Below are 17,304 nucleotides of genomic sequence, written 5' to 3' on the forward strand. Positions count from 1 at the left end.
ACAATTTCATGCATGGGGGACGCCCTATAGCATTTTGCAAGCGTAGTCTTGCCTATGTTCAACATAAGTGTGCGCTTGTGAGAACATTTTAGTTGCTACCATATGAATTTGGGAAATATATTACTTTCCTACATAAGCAATTGTAATATTGCATGACAGGCTATTTTGCTTACAAGTTCATGTGCGTGTAAACCCCCTGGGGAATGAGTGGAGCATTTCTAGGATTTAATAAAGTTTTACATGGCTATAGTGAGTAGTATCTCACTCTAGATGAGCCTGGTTGTTGTTAGTATCGGATCCGACATATGTAATGTACATAAACTCGGGCTGAGTTAGGATAGAAGGCTAAGCCGGAGAGCTTAGTGGTAAATCCTACTGTATCTGGTGAGTTTTGACTTAACTGGACTGTTAAGAAGTAACTCAAAGTCTGGGGCTGAACTGGAGTGTTCAGAGGCAGACATATCTTTTGTTAAATCGGAGAATTTAGCAACAGATGAGCTTGGGGTGAACCATGGTACCCAGGAAAAAAGCTCTTCACACTAAAATAGTGCACAATAATTTTAGGGTGATAAAAATCCATTGCAGGAATGTTTTACAACTTTCCATAGATGATAGATGAAGACCATGTACTTTACGAAGTTAAAGTACATAGGTGGTGACTTCGGCGCCACATTTTTTTGTAGGAAGTCACCAGTGGTGTGGTTAGGTCAGCCGAGACTCCACAAGACCTATGCACTAGTTTTTAAGTTGACCTCTATGATAAGGACGTCCAAAAATTCGTGTTGTAATACTAGACATTGTACTGCAATGTGCAATGGAGGGGTCAATTTGTGTAGTCACTTCTTAGCAGCAAGTGACTTAAGTATCTTGTTATAGATGGTTGTATATGGTACTCCCACTCGGGGGAGGTACGCCATTGGGTACAGAGTTACTCACAGACTAGTATGGAGCTACTAGTGTGATGATAGTGGGTACGTAGTTACTCACTAGTGTGATGATAGTGGGTACGTAGTTACTCACTACTAATACATAGCTGCTAATAAAATTAAATCCTCGAGTGAAAGATACTCTAGATCAACATTTTAAATTACCGAACCACAATCCATGAGTATCGAGGTACTCATAAATATGTTGACGTTGCTCAAATCGAGGGACCGATTTGTTCGATGGTATGGAATAAGCAAGGAGAGTGGAGTAACTTAAAAGTTACACATCACTAGTCCTAGTAAGTTGTTGAGGTCATCCGTAGTTTGATGATCCCCTCTACCTATCAGATAACATTCAATTTTGCAAGCCCTGGCATTTAATCCGTAGTGATTATGAGTTTGGTGTGAGATATGGTTATGAAGTTCTTACAAGAGTACTTGTTTATTTGCTTGTCATTGGTTATAGCTTGGTAGAGATTGCCACCTGTGATGGGTAGGTAGCTTTGCCGCTATAATGAGGAGGCAGCAAATAATGTTCTCATAGTTATACTTCATACCAACACCAAACAGGGATAGGATGAAATTCCTAAGTTCATCATCACGAAGTACTGTGATGTTTGCATTTATATTGAATGTATGATGTAATGAGACATTGGGCTTGTGTAATTACCATCAATTATCTAGCAATCTATGGCTTCGCAGAAAGCTCAGTCATTATCTGAGGATTGATAATGTGGTTATTTGTAGTTTGGAATTTTTCTTGATAGATGGTACAACCCACCCAAATGATTCATAAGTGTGTAACCGCCTATGAAGGATAATAATATGCAACAATGAAGCACTTTGTTACAAGTGTGAAACCACTGATCTGTTGCAAAGCAGTTTATCAATAGTACCACAATATGTGCGTAGACACTATACCACATCTTCGTTTGCAAGATGTTTAAAAGTTTCTTGGAAGGACTCAAGAATATAACATATGATATTAAACACGGTCTAGATTTGTTCTTGGACCTATGACACTAGCGCGTAGTCGCTTGAGAGTAAAGTTTTTGAGGACAAGAACCTTTCTTGAGGGATATCCTCAAATATCACATAAACTGGAATAGTTGTGTGAGTCCAGACAATACTTGAAGGGATGTGTCTGGTAATAGCAACAAAGAGTTGTAAGTGATTGGATGTAACTCCAGACACCCGTAGTGGTGCAAGAATCTTTATCAAACATCTCCACATACTATATGGTCTGCCCGCATATATAGTATGGCATAAGAGATAGGAAGTTTGATTGTTATATTTGAAGGGAAATTTTCAAAACTTACATTTACTCTGAGTTAGAGTGGAGTTTAACCATCCGTAGATTGATGGTAGTTAGAAACTCAACAAGATTCTAGAGCATATGCTTGTGCAAAGATGTTACTTTAAGAGAGAAAGTATCTCTTAGCTTTGGAACTAATCCTTGTGATGCATGATTAGATTGACTCTAGTTTATTTCTCCTATGGCCGTAGAGCTTTCCAAGGAGAAGTTTTAAAAAGTTGGTGAAGCAACATGGTAGCGTAGTCTACAAATAGCTAGTAGCATGGTCTAAGAACTTGCGCTACTAGAGTGCTCTCCAGTACATTAGCTTCTGTGCTAATGACATGATGCAAAATCAAGGCATGAAATTTGCCTTAAGGTTTTGGTTGAAATACCAAATCATGGCTTGTGTGAGCATGATCCTGTCTTTACAGAGGTCTGGCGTGCTGTACACGTACGCACTTTGTCACAGCCACGCCCACCTTCCTCGCCAGCACGTAATGCTAGTCTGAAGAGACTGGCCGTAGGTGCGGTGGGTAGCGAGGCGAGAGTTAGTCCGGAGAGGCTAGCCGAGTCTTCGGGGTATAGTTTTGAGCCGAAGAGCTCAGACATAGGCCCTTCATCACCTTTGTTTTCTTGCACAGTTTCAAAGGATGATGCTAAACTTCGTCGGTGGGAGAAATATGCTAATTACTCCATTGACGCGATGGGTACTTACTTTACAAGGGTAGAGTATGTGTACCAACTATTGGTGACTTTCGGGCCCAAATTCTTAAAGAAAGTCATGATAGTCCAAGTGCGGGTCATCCTCGGATTCAGAAGACCTATGCATTAGTAAAAAGGCAGTTTTATTGGCCTAGTTTGTTTAAGAACGTCCAGACTTACGTGCTGAAATGCAGTAAGTGCCAGGTCAATAAACATGAACGCCTTAAGGTGAAGGACTACTTTATCCGAGGGAGATTCCTCAAGGGAAATGGGAAAGCATTTCCATGGATTTAATTACCGGTTTACCCAAGACGAGTCGAGGGAATGACTCGGTGTGGGTGGTAGTGGACAGGTTAACTAAAATGGCAAAGTTTATTGCCACGAAGAAAACTGTAAAAACGCCAGAGTTGGCAAAACTCTTTATTGAACATCTCTACAAGCTATATGGCCTGCCCGCAGATATAGTGTCAGATAGAGATAGAAAGTTCAACAGTCATTTTTGGAGGGAAGTCTTCAAAAAGTTGGATACTACTCTGAGTATGAGTACGGCAGATCATCCGGAGTCTGATGGTCAAACTGAAAGAGTTAACCAAATTCTAGAGGATATGTTGCGTTCTTATGTTAGTAAGAAGCAATCTAATTGGGAAGAGTACTTGCCCTTATTGGAGTTTGCCTATAACAGCTCCAAACACTCAGCGACTGGATTTACACCATTCATGTTAATGTATGGATTCCAGCCGAGATCTCCGATGGCTGTAGGCCTAGAAAAAGAGAAGATTCAATCTGTCAAGGATTTCCTTGAAGATATGAATGATATGCTCAGAGCCGCACGTGAGAGCATTCGTAGCGCTCAGGATCGCGCTAAAACTTATGCAGATAAAGGACGAAGAAAGGTGACCTTTGCAGAAGGTGACTTTGTATTCCTCAAGGTTCCTGCGCAGTCAGAAATCATGAAAACGGGAAAGTGTAATAAACTTTCTCCGAGATATTGTGGTCCTTTTAAAATCCTTAAGAAGATTGGGGACGTAACATATAAACTTGAGTTACCGGAGAGTTCTCAAGTCCATCCTGTCTTCCATGTCAGTAAACTGAAGAAATCAGTTCACGGGTTAGAGAACGCAGTTTCTCCAGAGATTTTGGTGGACTTGATAGAGCCACCAAAGATACCACATGAACCTGAAAAGATTCTACAGTATCGTGATAGACAAACCCGACATAAAGTGTACCAGGAGGTACTTGTTAAATGGACAGATAGGGATGAGGAGGTAGCAACCTGGGAACGCCGTAGTGCAATTTCCAAAAGGTTTCCCCAGTTTGTTTTCGAGGACGAAAACTCCTCTTAAGGAGGGGGTAATGTCATGTAGGCTGTAATGCCTGTGACCGACGGCAGACCGGATGGCCATATCCGGGGTTCAGTGGGAGAGGACGCCCATGCGAAGTCATGGGCGGCCAGGCTAGTGTGGACGGCAGGCCACACACTATATAGCCTAGGGGATGAGGGGCAATCCTCATTCTTCCTCTATGGCTGGGTGGTGAGCCAGAGGCCGTCCCCTCCTGTGGTAACGCCCGTTAGCGGCGTTACGGGTATGTAACATGAACGTGGAGGGAAAAGAGACTCCAATGAAAGAACAGGTACCCATCGTTAATGTTGAAGTAGTGGAGCCTTTAAGAAAGCACGAAAGAAACTAAGCACAAATCTCAAACAAAAACTATACCTACCTACTTTAAGACAAGAAGTGGCCATCATGGTGCTTCTCAATGAGGAAGATGCAAGGATTATAGAACCATAATAATAGTTGGCGCAAAAGCAAGAGCTACAAACCACTGAGCCAAATGAGAGAATGAAGCAGCTCGTGGAGTGTGCCTCATAGCTGGCCTCTCTGCTCGTAATTCCAAGGGCCCCTCCACAAAAGTTCACCTTATTCTTTTTATCACTAACACTGTCTATTACAGAGTATGGTATAGATATACTCTGTCTATTATAGAGTATGGTATAGATATAAGTGAGGATCTAATAAGGGGGGATGTAGGATTAATTTAGCACAATTCAAATAGGGATGGTGACCCTACTATAATTATGGCTATTTTTCTTAATGATATTTATCTTACTAATTATATAACCATGTACACTTATGCCCTACATCCGATTGTAATCCTAGTGTAGAGTAATCATGAACTCCACTATATTAGTTGAGAAGGAAGAAATGTTAAAACTATTTATGCCACCTAACCTCACCTCTACACCGCATTTTTAAAACAATTACTAATAGTTTTGCTTGGTTTTAGTCACAAGGCTAGCAAGAAGCCTATGATACGCATGAATAACTATGAGAGAACTACTCTATATTATCTGCATGGTATGCAAAAGCTTAATAAAAAAATAGATAAACTTCTAGAGCATATATTTATGTCTGTAATGTAGGATTTCATTATTGAACATATATAATATCCCTCACCACTTGGACCACCACCAACTTGCTTGTGGTGGTAGGTTGGTAATAAATAAGTTATAATCTAGTCCATCCAATGTTTGTGAAAGGGGGGGCGGATGGTGAGGCTAGTTGTCTGCTTAAGAGTAGTTGAGAGGCGTGGGGCTAAACATTTGGATGTGAATGGGGCCTAACTAAATATTATTTTTTTTGTTTTTTTGCGAGAGATTGGTACTAAATGGGAATTTTAGCCCACCAGGCTTAATGTGCCAATGGTGTGGTGAGCACGGCTCGAACGTGGGACCTCCAAGTTCCCAACGTGCTACCCTAACTAGCCCCCACCACACACTCGTTGGCAATTTTTTTTTTTGACATGAAGTATGATGTTTTATATAACTAAGAATAAAAAAGATAATGAAAAACATCATTTCCATGCTGCTTCACTGGACATCTCTGGTAGTCGAGCGATCCATGGGATTGGATAGGGCTAGGCTAGATCCATGGGCAGAAGGGTAGATCCATGGGATTGGACAGGGCTAGGCTAAGTCCATGGAACTCATCTAAGTAGAAAAAGATTAAACACTAGAAAGTGGATGGCCGTGTGGACCCAAGCTTGTGAGTACTTTCCAAAATGAAACCAAATTGTACCTTAGAACGAGTTAACGTGGGGAGAATAAAATAGATTAGAAGTTATGAAAAGGATAGAAAGGTTGCCTTCATAAATGAAGGAGTCAGGACATCTTTTGCTGAGAGCTTCGGGGAGCCACACAATGTGACCTGCTTGTGAGAATTATGAAGGGAAACACCTTGGTGGAATCATACACACATCCTCATGTAAGGATTGTTCCAGTCAGACCTTGGAGAGCTACAGGGATAGCCGAGCATTGGGACATTGTGATATGAGGCCCCCAGTAAGTCACTCTACTCTTAGTGTAGTTTCTGCCGCCAGATTATTGTGTAGATAGAGGGGTAGGAGTTTCACGAAGAGCATGAGGAGCCACAAAGGTTATCACCTTTAGAACTTGTAAGACATGAACATAGTTGGCAATTAGGCCACTTTCATCAAAGTGAAATCGTATACAGTTTAGATCATAAAAGGGCCATATATTATACACACACCTAAGTAAATGTTTTTTTTTGCAAACATATATATATTATGGGTATCATCTTTTTCAACTAAACATTCTAATAAGAAAAAGGCAAGGATCTTGGGGGGGGGGGGTTTGCTTTGGTGGGTGAGAAGGAGGGGGTGAACTCATGCTCGTTGGTTAGGCTATCTCCCAGATCCAAAGGAGGGTTCATGAACATCTAGACGATGCCTAGCCTTTTTGACATAGCATCTAAGCATTGGCTGGCCTAACCTTTTGACTCTTTTTTCACTTCACACACTTTGTGGACGACTATAGAGTGGGCTCGTCTCACAGTCAGCTTTTTGCAAAAAAAGTGTATGTTATGGCAACCTTGGCACTCACCTTGTGGACAAAGGGGATTCATGGGTCTAACAACCCACGAAACATGTGAAACCTTAGCCCAACAGGCTTTTTCAACCAAATCAACTGACTAGCCACTTGGGCCACCACCAACTTGCTTGTGATAGGTTCGTAATAAATAAGTTATGATATGGTTAGTCCAATGTTTGTGAAAGGGGGGGCGGATGAGGCTAGTTGCCGCTCGAGAGTAGTTGGGAGGTGTGGGCCTAACTAAACATTCTTTTTTTTTTGGGCAAGAGATTGGTACTGAATGGGAATTTTCACATGCTGCCATAGCAGCACCTCTGTACTCGGCCTCTGTACTGGATAGAACAACCGTAGGCTGCTTCTTGTTGCTCCAAGTCACAGCAGCACTCCCCAAAGAAAACATGAAGCCACTAGTAGATCTTCTATCTGAGATACTATCAGCCCAATCAGCATCTGTGTACCCATGTACACATATCTCTGTCCCAGTTTCATAAAATAGTCCACAATGCAAAGTAGACCTAGCCCGCCGGGCTGAATCGTGCCAACGGTGTGGTGAGCACGGCTAGTACCTCCAAGTTCCCAACGTGCTGCCATAACTAGCCCACCACACACCCATGAAAAACATGCTGCTGCCAGCTCACTCCACGGGACATCTGTGGTCCACATAAATTATTGAAGTTTTTCCAAATGGGCGGACCGGTGGACAAGCAAATTTGTTTTAGAGAGCCGACTTGCTGTACCGCTGGTAAAGAGTTTTCCTTCAAGCATCGGTGAAACCCTAAAAGCTCTCTGTTGTTGAGGGGAAGCTCCAATTCTCTCTTCTCCCAAGATCCCTTTTTTCCCTTCATCAGTTTCCGTCTCTGCTATTGCAGATCTCTGCAGATCTGTCGCGGCCAAACAATCATGTCGGCTGCCAGGTTCAACCTGAACAACCCTGCCGTGAAGAGGATTCTGCAGGAGGTCAAGGAGATGCAGAGCAATCCTAGCGATGACTACACGAGTCTTCCGCTCGAGGTATTCTAGGGCCCTCGTCTCGCCCGATCTTTTTTTCGCACGAATTAGGGTTTCAGTCTGCGTATTTAACCAGCAAGGAGATGTTCCAGAGATTACTTGTCCTGCTTTGCCTTTTTATCCTAAATCTACGTGATGCATCTGAAGAGATGTGTCCTCCATCTGCGGTTGGCCTGTTTATTGCTTTCCGGGGGTTTGCCGTTTCCCTTGTGTCAATGTCATTGTAGCGTCTGGATGTATCTGCCAAGAAGCGCGGAATCATCCGGATTGAAGTATTTGAAGAATTTTGCAGATGCTTTGTTATGCATCTGAAAGCATCAAGTGGGGATGCCGTTAGTGTGGCATTGAGGATGAGAAGTGAATTTTGTGATAAATCAAACAATCACTTTGACTCATGACTCCAATACTTGCAATCTACCATTGTGCAAGATGCTAACTCCAGGATTTATTTATCTTTTTGATCGATCCCTTCACACTCCATCCCTTCAAAGATCTAAGGCCTCATAGTTTTGTTAGGTATCAGTTGTAAAGAGTGCTGCTTTACTCTTATCACAGAGTGAGATTGAAGCAAATGCAGGTTCTGATGTTGTTGTATGTTTTCCAACTGATTGCTTCTTTATCTAGCAAACTCTTAGCCCATACTTTTCTACTTTTGTAGTTTGTGGAAACTGCTGCATGCATCTGATTGGGGGTAGAGTCACATCTAAATGTAGCAAAGAGCATTTAATTATAAACTTTTCAAGAAGAGGTTGAAGATGGTCAACAAGGAAATCGGAAGTTCAAACAAGGAATTTGTGGCTCATTTAAGGATTAACAAGTAGAACATATCTGATTTGTGATTTTGTTCTCCATTACGAGACCTTTTTTTGTACTGAAGGATGTGCCAGGGTTTGAACCCAGTAACTGCACGTCGGTAGCCTGCATGTACCACCTTTACCATGCTAATTGTACAACAGCGATGCATATCCAATTGTTGGTTAGTCATTAGGGTAGCTTGTGTTTGGGCCCCTGTTTGATGCCACAAAGAGGGGAGAGAAGTGACATTTTATTTTGGGCTGTTCAGGAATCATGGGTAATCCAAGGACATCCCTTGTTTGAGAATGATGGGCAGGATGCTTGATGCAGCTAAAGGCACAAACAGATAAAACATATACCCATCTGAATGTTTTGTCCAAGCAAAATATTGTGCCATTAGATGCCATGACGATAACTTGAATGTATGTAATATGAGGCAATTTCAAGTTTGTTGGGTTTTGGGTAGAGACTTCTGAATGAATTCATATGGAGAACGCTCAAACACTGAAGAGGGTGCTGGAAGCCCTCTACTTTCAACAGCATGGTATCGGCTAGCTCCTTATTGTAAAGTTTCCTTTATCATGAGTTGCTATGATTGAGCAGCCTAGGCACCGTGTAGGACTTGGTTTGGACTATGAATGCTGTTCATTGAAAGCTAGATGGTCAGAGATGGCTTAGATAGGTTTGTTATAATATTAAACAGATGAAAAAGTCCCTTAACTCCCAATAGCATCTACAATGCACAAACTGACATAGATATGGTGTCAATGACTCAACGATAGCTCCATCGAGAACACCCCCGAGCCAGAGGCTAGTCTACCATTGAAGCCCGATGTCCAAGTGTGGCCCAAGGCAGCCATGCTGTTACCCAATCGCCCATTTTTAATGAGACACCTGCCTGTTCATACCTAACACTAAATGTCTAGTTCTAAATAAGATAGTGTATATACTTAAAACCCCAAATGCTTTCTATGAGTCAACCAGAGGAGCTCCATTTATCACACAGAATTCTCTCATAGAGTGGATTCAATGTTTGTTTTGATTATCCACTTTCTGGTTGGCCGACCAGTACGGACATGAGCATAGACTGCTTATATTTAGACTACTGTCATTCACTCATTTACCTTAATTGGTTGTGTGCCCTTGTATCCTTTGTGTATACAGCCTCTGTCTCCTTACTTTCTTCACATACCGTTGAATCTCCTTTCTTTGTAGCGCACGGGTGGGAAGAAAAAGCCATTTGTTGTAATGATATCTTTGAGCAGTACTCTTGGCTATTCTTCTCTATTTATTTGCAAGTTGTGCCCAGTTTGCTTGTGGAAGAATGTGCGTTTGTGTGGGCATAACAATTTTAATTTCTTATACTGGGCAGCAAGGGGCTGCCAAATGACAAAGGAGGGTCAAAAGACATTGGAGCCGAACAGAGATCATTAGTGCATGTGATTCATTGTCATTGTGATGAATTGATCTTAGAATCACCATTCCCTGTTCTCCCTCTCTCATGTGCAATGGATGAATCGAGTTAATTTTTCTGTGCAAATCGGGCTGGGAATAGAGCTTTTGAAAGATTTTCATGAGGTAAATGCGTGAATGCCAGAGGGAAATGCTTGGATGTGTCCCTTCTTTTGGGGAAATCTCCTAAATGCAACATCAAAAGAGTTTTGATATGGTTAAAACATAGCCACCAAACAAAATACCTCAAACAGTTGGTGAGCCTGCTGTAGAGAGCCCAAAAGTGGGGGAAATTCTCTCTTTGTATCCCCTAAATGAGCTCTTTCCTTGCTGTTTCTTGTCAAAACTGTTGAAACCTGCAAAATTTTCCCCTCCCCTGTCTACTATGCATTGCCCTTGTTGGTCCTTGCCTGTCATTGAGAGGCTCGAAAACCCTCTACAGGCATCTTCCATGCCCCTATGCCCTTACACTAGCCCCTTCACTAATATGGCTCCTACTTGCCATCACTATGTTAAGTAGTATGACACATGCATCTGTAATTGGGGATGATGCATGTGAGAGATGATGAAAGAACAGAGTCTATTTTTTTTGCATAATCAGCTTTATTATTGTTTCCATTGCAAATGTTATGTTTGTTATGGGCACATCCGATGACACAACTGATATTCATGTGGCTTTGAAATGACAAGGGGTGCATGTGTGCTTTTTTCTAGCCTATGAAATGGTGGAAATCATGTGATTGATTGATGCGATTTGCTTCACCAGGCATGGGAGAGAGAATTTACTTTTGGTAGAAAGAAGCTGCCAGCTTGGGTGAATGTGTAATTGCTTTAGAAGAATAGAACATGTATAGGAGAAGGAATGCATTTAGAACAAGAGGATTTTCCAATTCTTTGATATTAATTCAGACCGTATTGGAATGCATGCCGTGTCTTTTGACAGCCTCAGTTGGCTAGCCACACCTCTTAGTAATTCTTGGTGTCTACGTTTTCTATCATAGCTTGAGCCCTCTTGGTACAAGTTTTTGTATGAAAGCTAAAGCATCTTTGGAATGTGCAGGTAATCGTCTCATATTGAAAACGAAAGAATTAATATATCTCAACATTTGACCCTTAATAAATTTCCACTCTCATTTTAGATCTTCTTTGGCCCCTGCAATCCTAATTTATAGTACCCATTTAGGTGTATTTTATTTACCTCTCCTGCTCCTGAGCCTATGGAATGCATGCAGAGCTCTTTGCTCTCCGCCACATTCAAGGTTTTTGGGGCTGATTGTCACCTTGTAATGGTTTCTCTTGTTTTACTGTGTTTCTACTTCATTTATTGGAATTACCATCAAGGATTATGCTCTTTGCAAACCATAGTGTAACGCACTTTGATTTTATGAAGGTATCTCAATAGGCTTTGTTGTCGCAGCACCACATAAGATGCATGGTGTTTTTCCTTTTAAAGCTGTTCAAACATTAGAAAATTGTGACTTGTGAAGGTGGTGAAGATAACCTTACCATGGTATAGATTCACATTGCATAGCAGTAGAAAACTGATGCGAGTTTTTTGGTTGCAGGATAATATTTTTGAATGGCAATTTGCCATTCGTGGACCTCAAGATTCTGAGTTTGAAGGAGGTATCTATCATGGCCGCATTCAACTCCCTCCTGAATATCCCTTCAAACCTCCTGCGTTCATGCTTTTAACGGTAATAAAGGCTTGCTATTTTCTTTTTGCAAAGACCTAAAGCAGAAGTTTTTTGTAAGGCCTTGGATGTATATGTATGTCTAAGGTCTTCTTTGGTATAACAGCTTTGGTATGCATGCTCTGCTCCCTTTTACTTCCATGTTGAGCGCAGAGCGCCTTGTAAATTCACGTAAGCATGTAGTGTATGCACGCACTGCTCCTATATTTACCTCGTTATTAGTTATGTAAGTGTGTATAATGTATGCTTATGCGTGGCTTATATTTGTACCCGTAATATTCACATGCACTCATTTGGATATCTTTATTGCTTCGTCTTGTATTGCAGCCCAATGGAAGGTTTGAAACGCAAACAAAGATATGTTTGAGCATATCGCAATACCATCCTGAGCATTGGCAACCATCTTGGAGCGGTATTCTTATTTTTTAAGATTGATTATCTTGTTTCAAGGTAACTTGTGCATGTGCAAGTTTTTTGCTTACATTTTTGGTTTAATGCCAGTCAGAACTGCTCTAGTGGCTTTGATCGCCTTCATGCCCACCAAGGGAAATGGTGCTATTGGGTCCTTGGAGTTCACCAAGGAGGAGAGGAAAGCTCTTGCTTTGAAGTCAGTTGAAGCTCCCCCGAAATATGGAAACTCAGAACGGCAGAAACTGATTGATGAGGTGCTGACCCATCTACCAGATTATTGTATTGAGATTCTGACATGTTAGTTTGTGCTGATGCCATGTTTTTACATTTTGCAATCAGATACATGAACATATGATACAAAGAACGAAGGCTGCGCAAGCACCCCAGGATGCTGATAATGAGGTCTCCTGTTCTGATATGGGGGATGAATCCATACAAGTATCAGAAAACAAGGATATTGTAGAGCTGAGTGAGGCACCTACTTTGAATGGAGATCAAGTCAGTGAACCTGTTCTGCCTGCAGAGAGTGCTCATGTCGAAGCACCAATTGCAGAACCCAGAGCAGTGATAAATCCTCCACCCGTTAGGCCTACCACAAGGCAGCAAGCCTCTGATGATCAGTTTCTAACATTGTTAGCCATTGGTCTGGTGGTAGCACTAGCGGCTTTGCTGTTGAGGAAGTTTTACCATTCGTTCTCATGGATCAGCTTCAAGTAGCGACTGAAGACTCCATTGAGAGACTGGTGATTAGTTTTCAGGCTGCATAAAGAGTGTCAAAGGGTGTTGTACAATTAATTATCCAACATAAAAGTGTACTGCAGCATGCAATCGTCTGGTGTATTCATATGAGGTGTAAATATACACTTGCTAGACCTTCAGCTATGGGAAGTATTGGTGTATTGTGCCTGTTTTCTGAATCAGCTTTTCTGTATGGAATTGTCTTGGTGTGGCTTATGCGAATTGTTAAAAGAGAGCGTACAAGGGATGGTATACTCGACAGACGTGATGCTGCCCTAACAAACACATCTAGATGTAGGTCTGGTTTTAAAACTTGGGAGGGGGATCTCAGCAACATATAATGACTCCTCCCTTTCCCTCAAATTGGGTTTGTCATGATCTTAGTGGTAATGTGATCATTATATAGGCAGCTCACCCCACATCAACCATTTCATTGTCGCAATTGTCCAAAACAAGATGGTGGCTTTACATTATGTTTGCACTAAAAGAGAGGCAACAGTTGTTTGAAACCAGTAGTTACAAGCCGTAGTCACAGGATTGTTAGGTAGGAATGTGAATGCCATGGATTTACAGCTTAAAACAACAGTCCTCAAGGGTATTCATTAGCGTTAATTCAAGACCTCAAGGTCATGCAATGGTATCACAATATTGGCTCTGGCCGTTTTTTATTATGTTTGTGCTCCTTAGGCCTTAAATGCAAGAAGATAAGCTTAATCTATATTATCCAACAACGTTGCATAATCTATTTTACACATAATATGTGTGTACGTACAGATGATCTATAGCTTCAAAAGAGTACTAATTTTCAAGCCTAAGAATAAGCGAAAGCATGAATGTATTGCTTACATTTTCTAGTAAATCTCAGTATATGTACATACATGTATATCCCAATGTGTATACATACATACATACATACACATATTAGATATATATATACATATATTAAGCTTTACTAAATTGTGTGAGCATGAATATGTATGTATGTATATATATATATATATATATATATATATAAATTTGAAAGGATAGATTATAGCATAATACCTTCTCACCTGCACCCATCCAAAAAATTAAATAGGTAAGAACCATATACTTAAAGGCTTCAATAAAAGTGCCCAAGTGTTATGCCTTGACAATAAAACTGCACAAGTGTTATGCGTGTCAAGGCATGCCTGATACCTCCTTTTGGGAACTTTGTTGTTGCTATTGTAGTGGTATATCATATCTTGAAAGTCAACTAGTTAAAGTTCCTAATTTATATAAGCTAACCTTATATTGCAACGATAAATTTGTGCATCAGCCATGTCCATATGAAGAGGATGGATCCATATTGAGGGACTTTGTTGTTGCTATTGTAGTGGTATATCATATCTTGAAAGTCAACTAGTTAAAGTTCCTAATTTATATAAGCTAACCTTATATTGCAACCATAAATTTGTGCATCAGCCATGTCCATATGAAGAGGATGGATCCATATTGATAATGAACTAAATTTATAAGTCGTTAGTAATGTTATGGAATTTATTCACCTTTAAGTTTAAGGTGCCCGTGAGTTAATGGCCGTGAGGTAGTGTGCAAAATAATTATCCTTGGAAATGCTTAAGGGAAAAAAGCACTCCATAACTAGAGTCAAGAATTCTTATTTTTGAAATATTTGAAAGAAAAAAATGAAAATGAAAAAAACCTTAGAAAAGGATAACATTCAAAGTTTGAATTAACTCATGAATGAAATCCAAAAATGAATAACATTCAAAGTTGCAATTAATGAACGAACCCCAAAGTTTTAATTAATGAATGCACCAAAAAAAAAAGACATCAAATCCATCTACAAGAGCTTTAATTTTTTTAAAAACAAAACAATATATAATTTCTCCGACGACTGTTACTTATCATCAAAATTAGTCAAAATTGTGTTGGTACCACATACAAATCAATACTAATATTTTATGTAAAAATCGAGTGTAAAAGCCACTCTCCTAATATTCCTCTTTAAGGTAGATTAGAAAGATTAAACATCATAGATCCTTCGATCTTTTCCATCTTTCCAAATTTCAAAAATTGGATCCCACTCGACATTCCCTAGCACTAGACTTCACATGAAATGGGAACACGCCATTTTAGATGCTTGGTCGGATGCTAATCACTCTTGGACCGCTGTTAGGATGGGCAACCCTTTCAATTTCACTCTGGTTTCGGTGTATGCCCCCTGCTTGGCTAGCTTGAGAGCTTCTACCTGGCAGTCTATCACTCAGATTGTGGGACCCATCTTTCTCATTGGTGACTTTAATATGGTAGAGGCTCAGGTTGATAGAAGTAGACTTCTGGGCAGTACCATCAGTGGTTATGAAAAGGTTAAATGGGATGGGTTAAAGGGGGAGAAAGACCTCTCTGACCTTTCTTCGAAAACTGGATTCTCTTGGTCTAACAATCAAAAAGGCTCCTATCACAGAGCTGCCAGATTGGACAGACTGTATGCCTCGGGGAGTTTGATTGATATGTTCCTAAAAACCAAAGTTACCACGGATCCCTCCCTAACCATCTCAGATCACATCCCTCTTATCCGCAACCTGTCCTTAGGCCAGGCCAAAGGTAGGGCTGGATGGCCCCATCTTGACCCCTCTCTCTTCCGTCTCCCTTGTATCCAACAGATGATCAAAGCCTCCATTGCTGAGGCCTTCAATCAATTCGTCTCCCCATCCAAGGGATGGGAAAGTCTGGTGAATAAGGTTCATTCTATCTGCAAGGAGTATAAGCGGCAAGTCTCTACGATTCGTCTGAATCGAAGAATGCAAATCAGGAACCAGATTCAAGACATTTATCTGTCTAAAGATGGTGCAGTGAATCACTCTTTGATTGAGCTAAAGAATCAACTCAGACTTGAAGAGTTATTAGCTGCTAAGGCCACTAGATTGTGGTTCAGGGAGGTTTGGGTTGGGAAAATTGATACTCCTCACCCTAAGATGTTTGCTCTCCTTAAAAGGAAAAAAGGTAGAGATCTTATCCCTATGGTCAAGAAGCCGAATGGTCACCTGGCTTTAGATGATGTGGAAAACTTGCAGGTTATTAAGGACCACTTTTTTAACTTGTTCTCCACAGCCCTTCCTCCTTCCCACGAAGTTTCGGCTGCTAGGGCCAAGATTGCCAGCATTAGGAAGAAGGTGGTGAACCCCTCTTTAGCCCTTAAGCTTGACTCCCCCTTCACTGAAAAGGAGGTCAAGGAGGCTATCTCACATCTTAAAAAATGTAAATCTCCGGGTGAAGATGGGATCCCCAACGAATTCTTTCTTGTTTTCAAAGACGAATTGTCCCCTCACATCCTTGACATTTGGAGGGAAGCCATGAGGAAGGGAGGTTTAGCTGAAAAGACAAATATGGGGATTATCAAGCTTATTCACAAAAAGGATGAGAAAGAAGATCTTGGTAATTGGAGACCCATAACATGTCTCTCGTCCCTGTACAAAGTTTTTGCTCATATCCTGACTAACAGAATCAACCCCTATATGGATGAGTGGATCCTCAAGGAGCAAAAGGGCTTTATAAAGGGAAGGTATATTCTTGATGCTATCATTAGTCTTTGGGAGGGTATGGAACATGCTGAAAACTCCGGCCAGAACTACATCTTCCTCAAAATAGACTTTGATAAAGCCTATGATAGAATAGACTGGTCGTTCCTCTTCCAATCCCTTCAAGATATTGGCCTCAATAGGAAATTCATAAAGTATGTCCAAACCCTGCTTGGGAATGCGTCTTCCAAGGTGGCTGTCAATGGGTCTCTCACTGGTGCCTTCCCTCTGAGGAAATCTATAAGGCAAGGTTGTCCCCTGTCCCCTCTCCTTTTTGCTATTGTTGCGGATGCTCTGGGGTGGTTGGTTAACAAGGAGATAACTGATAATAATATCAAGGGTATTGAGATCCCCAACAGGGCTGATCCTTTATGCCTGCAGCTATTTGCTGATGACACGAATGTGCTGCTCCGGAATGAAGTGCAGACTGCTGCTCACTTTATGACTTGCCTGGATACCTTTTGCCTTGCCAGTGGCTCGCAAATAAACCACTCCAAGACCAGCTTCAGAGTCTGGGAAGGGTTGCCCCCTCCCTCGATCCTGTCCGCTAGTTGTAAGAGTATCCCTGATGGTGTTGTTTTCAGGCTTCTAGGAATCCCCATGGGCTTCAACATCTCTTCCAAACAAAGGTGGGACTATGTGCTCGATAAACTCAAGAATCAGGTCAAGAAATGGAGTCACATCAACACAGGGGTGGCGTCAAGAGCCTTCGTCCTCAATCACTTCATTATCCCCTCTGTTGTTTACTTCCTGGCCTGTTGGCGTCCCTCTGAGACCCAACTCCAATCCCTTAACTCGATCATGGGGAACTAGTAAGAAGGTCAGCAAA

The 17,304-nt window shown here is 41.3% G+C and overlaps 1 protein-coding gene across 1 annotated transcript; it reads left to right on the forward strand.

Moving 5' to 3' along the window:
• Positions 1-7,694: 7,694 nt before the first annotated feature.
• Positions 7,695-13,105, forward strand: LOC147606256 (ubiquitin-conjugating enzyme E2 32-like). The gene is made up of 5 exons (XM_086792353.1): positions 7,695-7,825; positions 11,635-11,766; positions 12,091-12,175; positions 12,265-12,428; positions 12,514-13,105. Exons 1-5 carry the CDS (start codon positions 7,715-7,717, stop codon positions 12,889-12,891), a joined length of 870 nt encoding a protein of 289 aa, XP_086648479.1. The 5' UTR covers positions 7,695-7,714; the 3' UTR covers positions 12,892-13,105.
• The last annotated feature ends 4,199 nt before the right edge of the window (positions 13,106-17,304 follow it).

Source organism: Cibotium barometz, chromosome 58 (assembly GCF_041138505.1).
Source record: "Cibotium barometz isolate CiBa-2024 chromosome 58, ASM4113850v1, whole genome shotgun sequence".
Taxonomy (NCBI): Eukaryota; Viridiplantae; Streptophyta; class Polypodiopsida; order Cyatheales; family Cibotiaceae; genus Cibotium; species Cibotium barometz.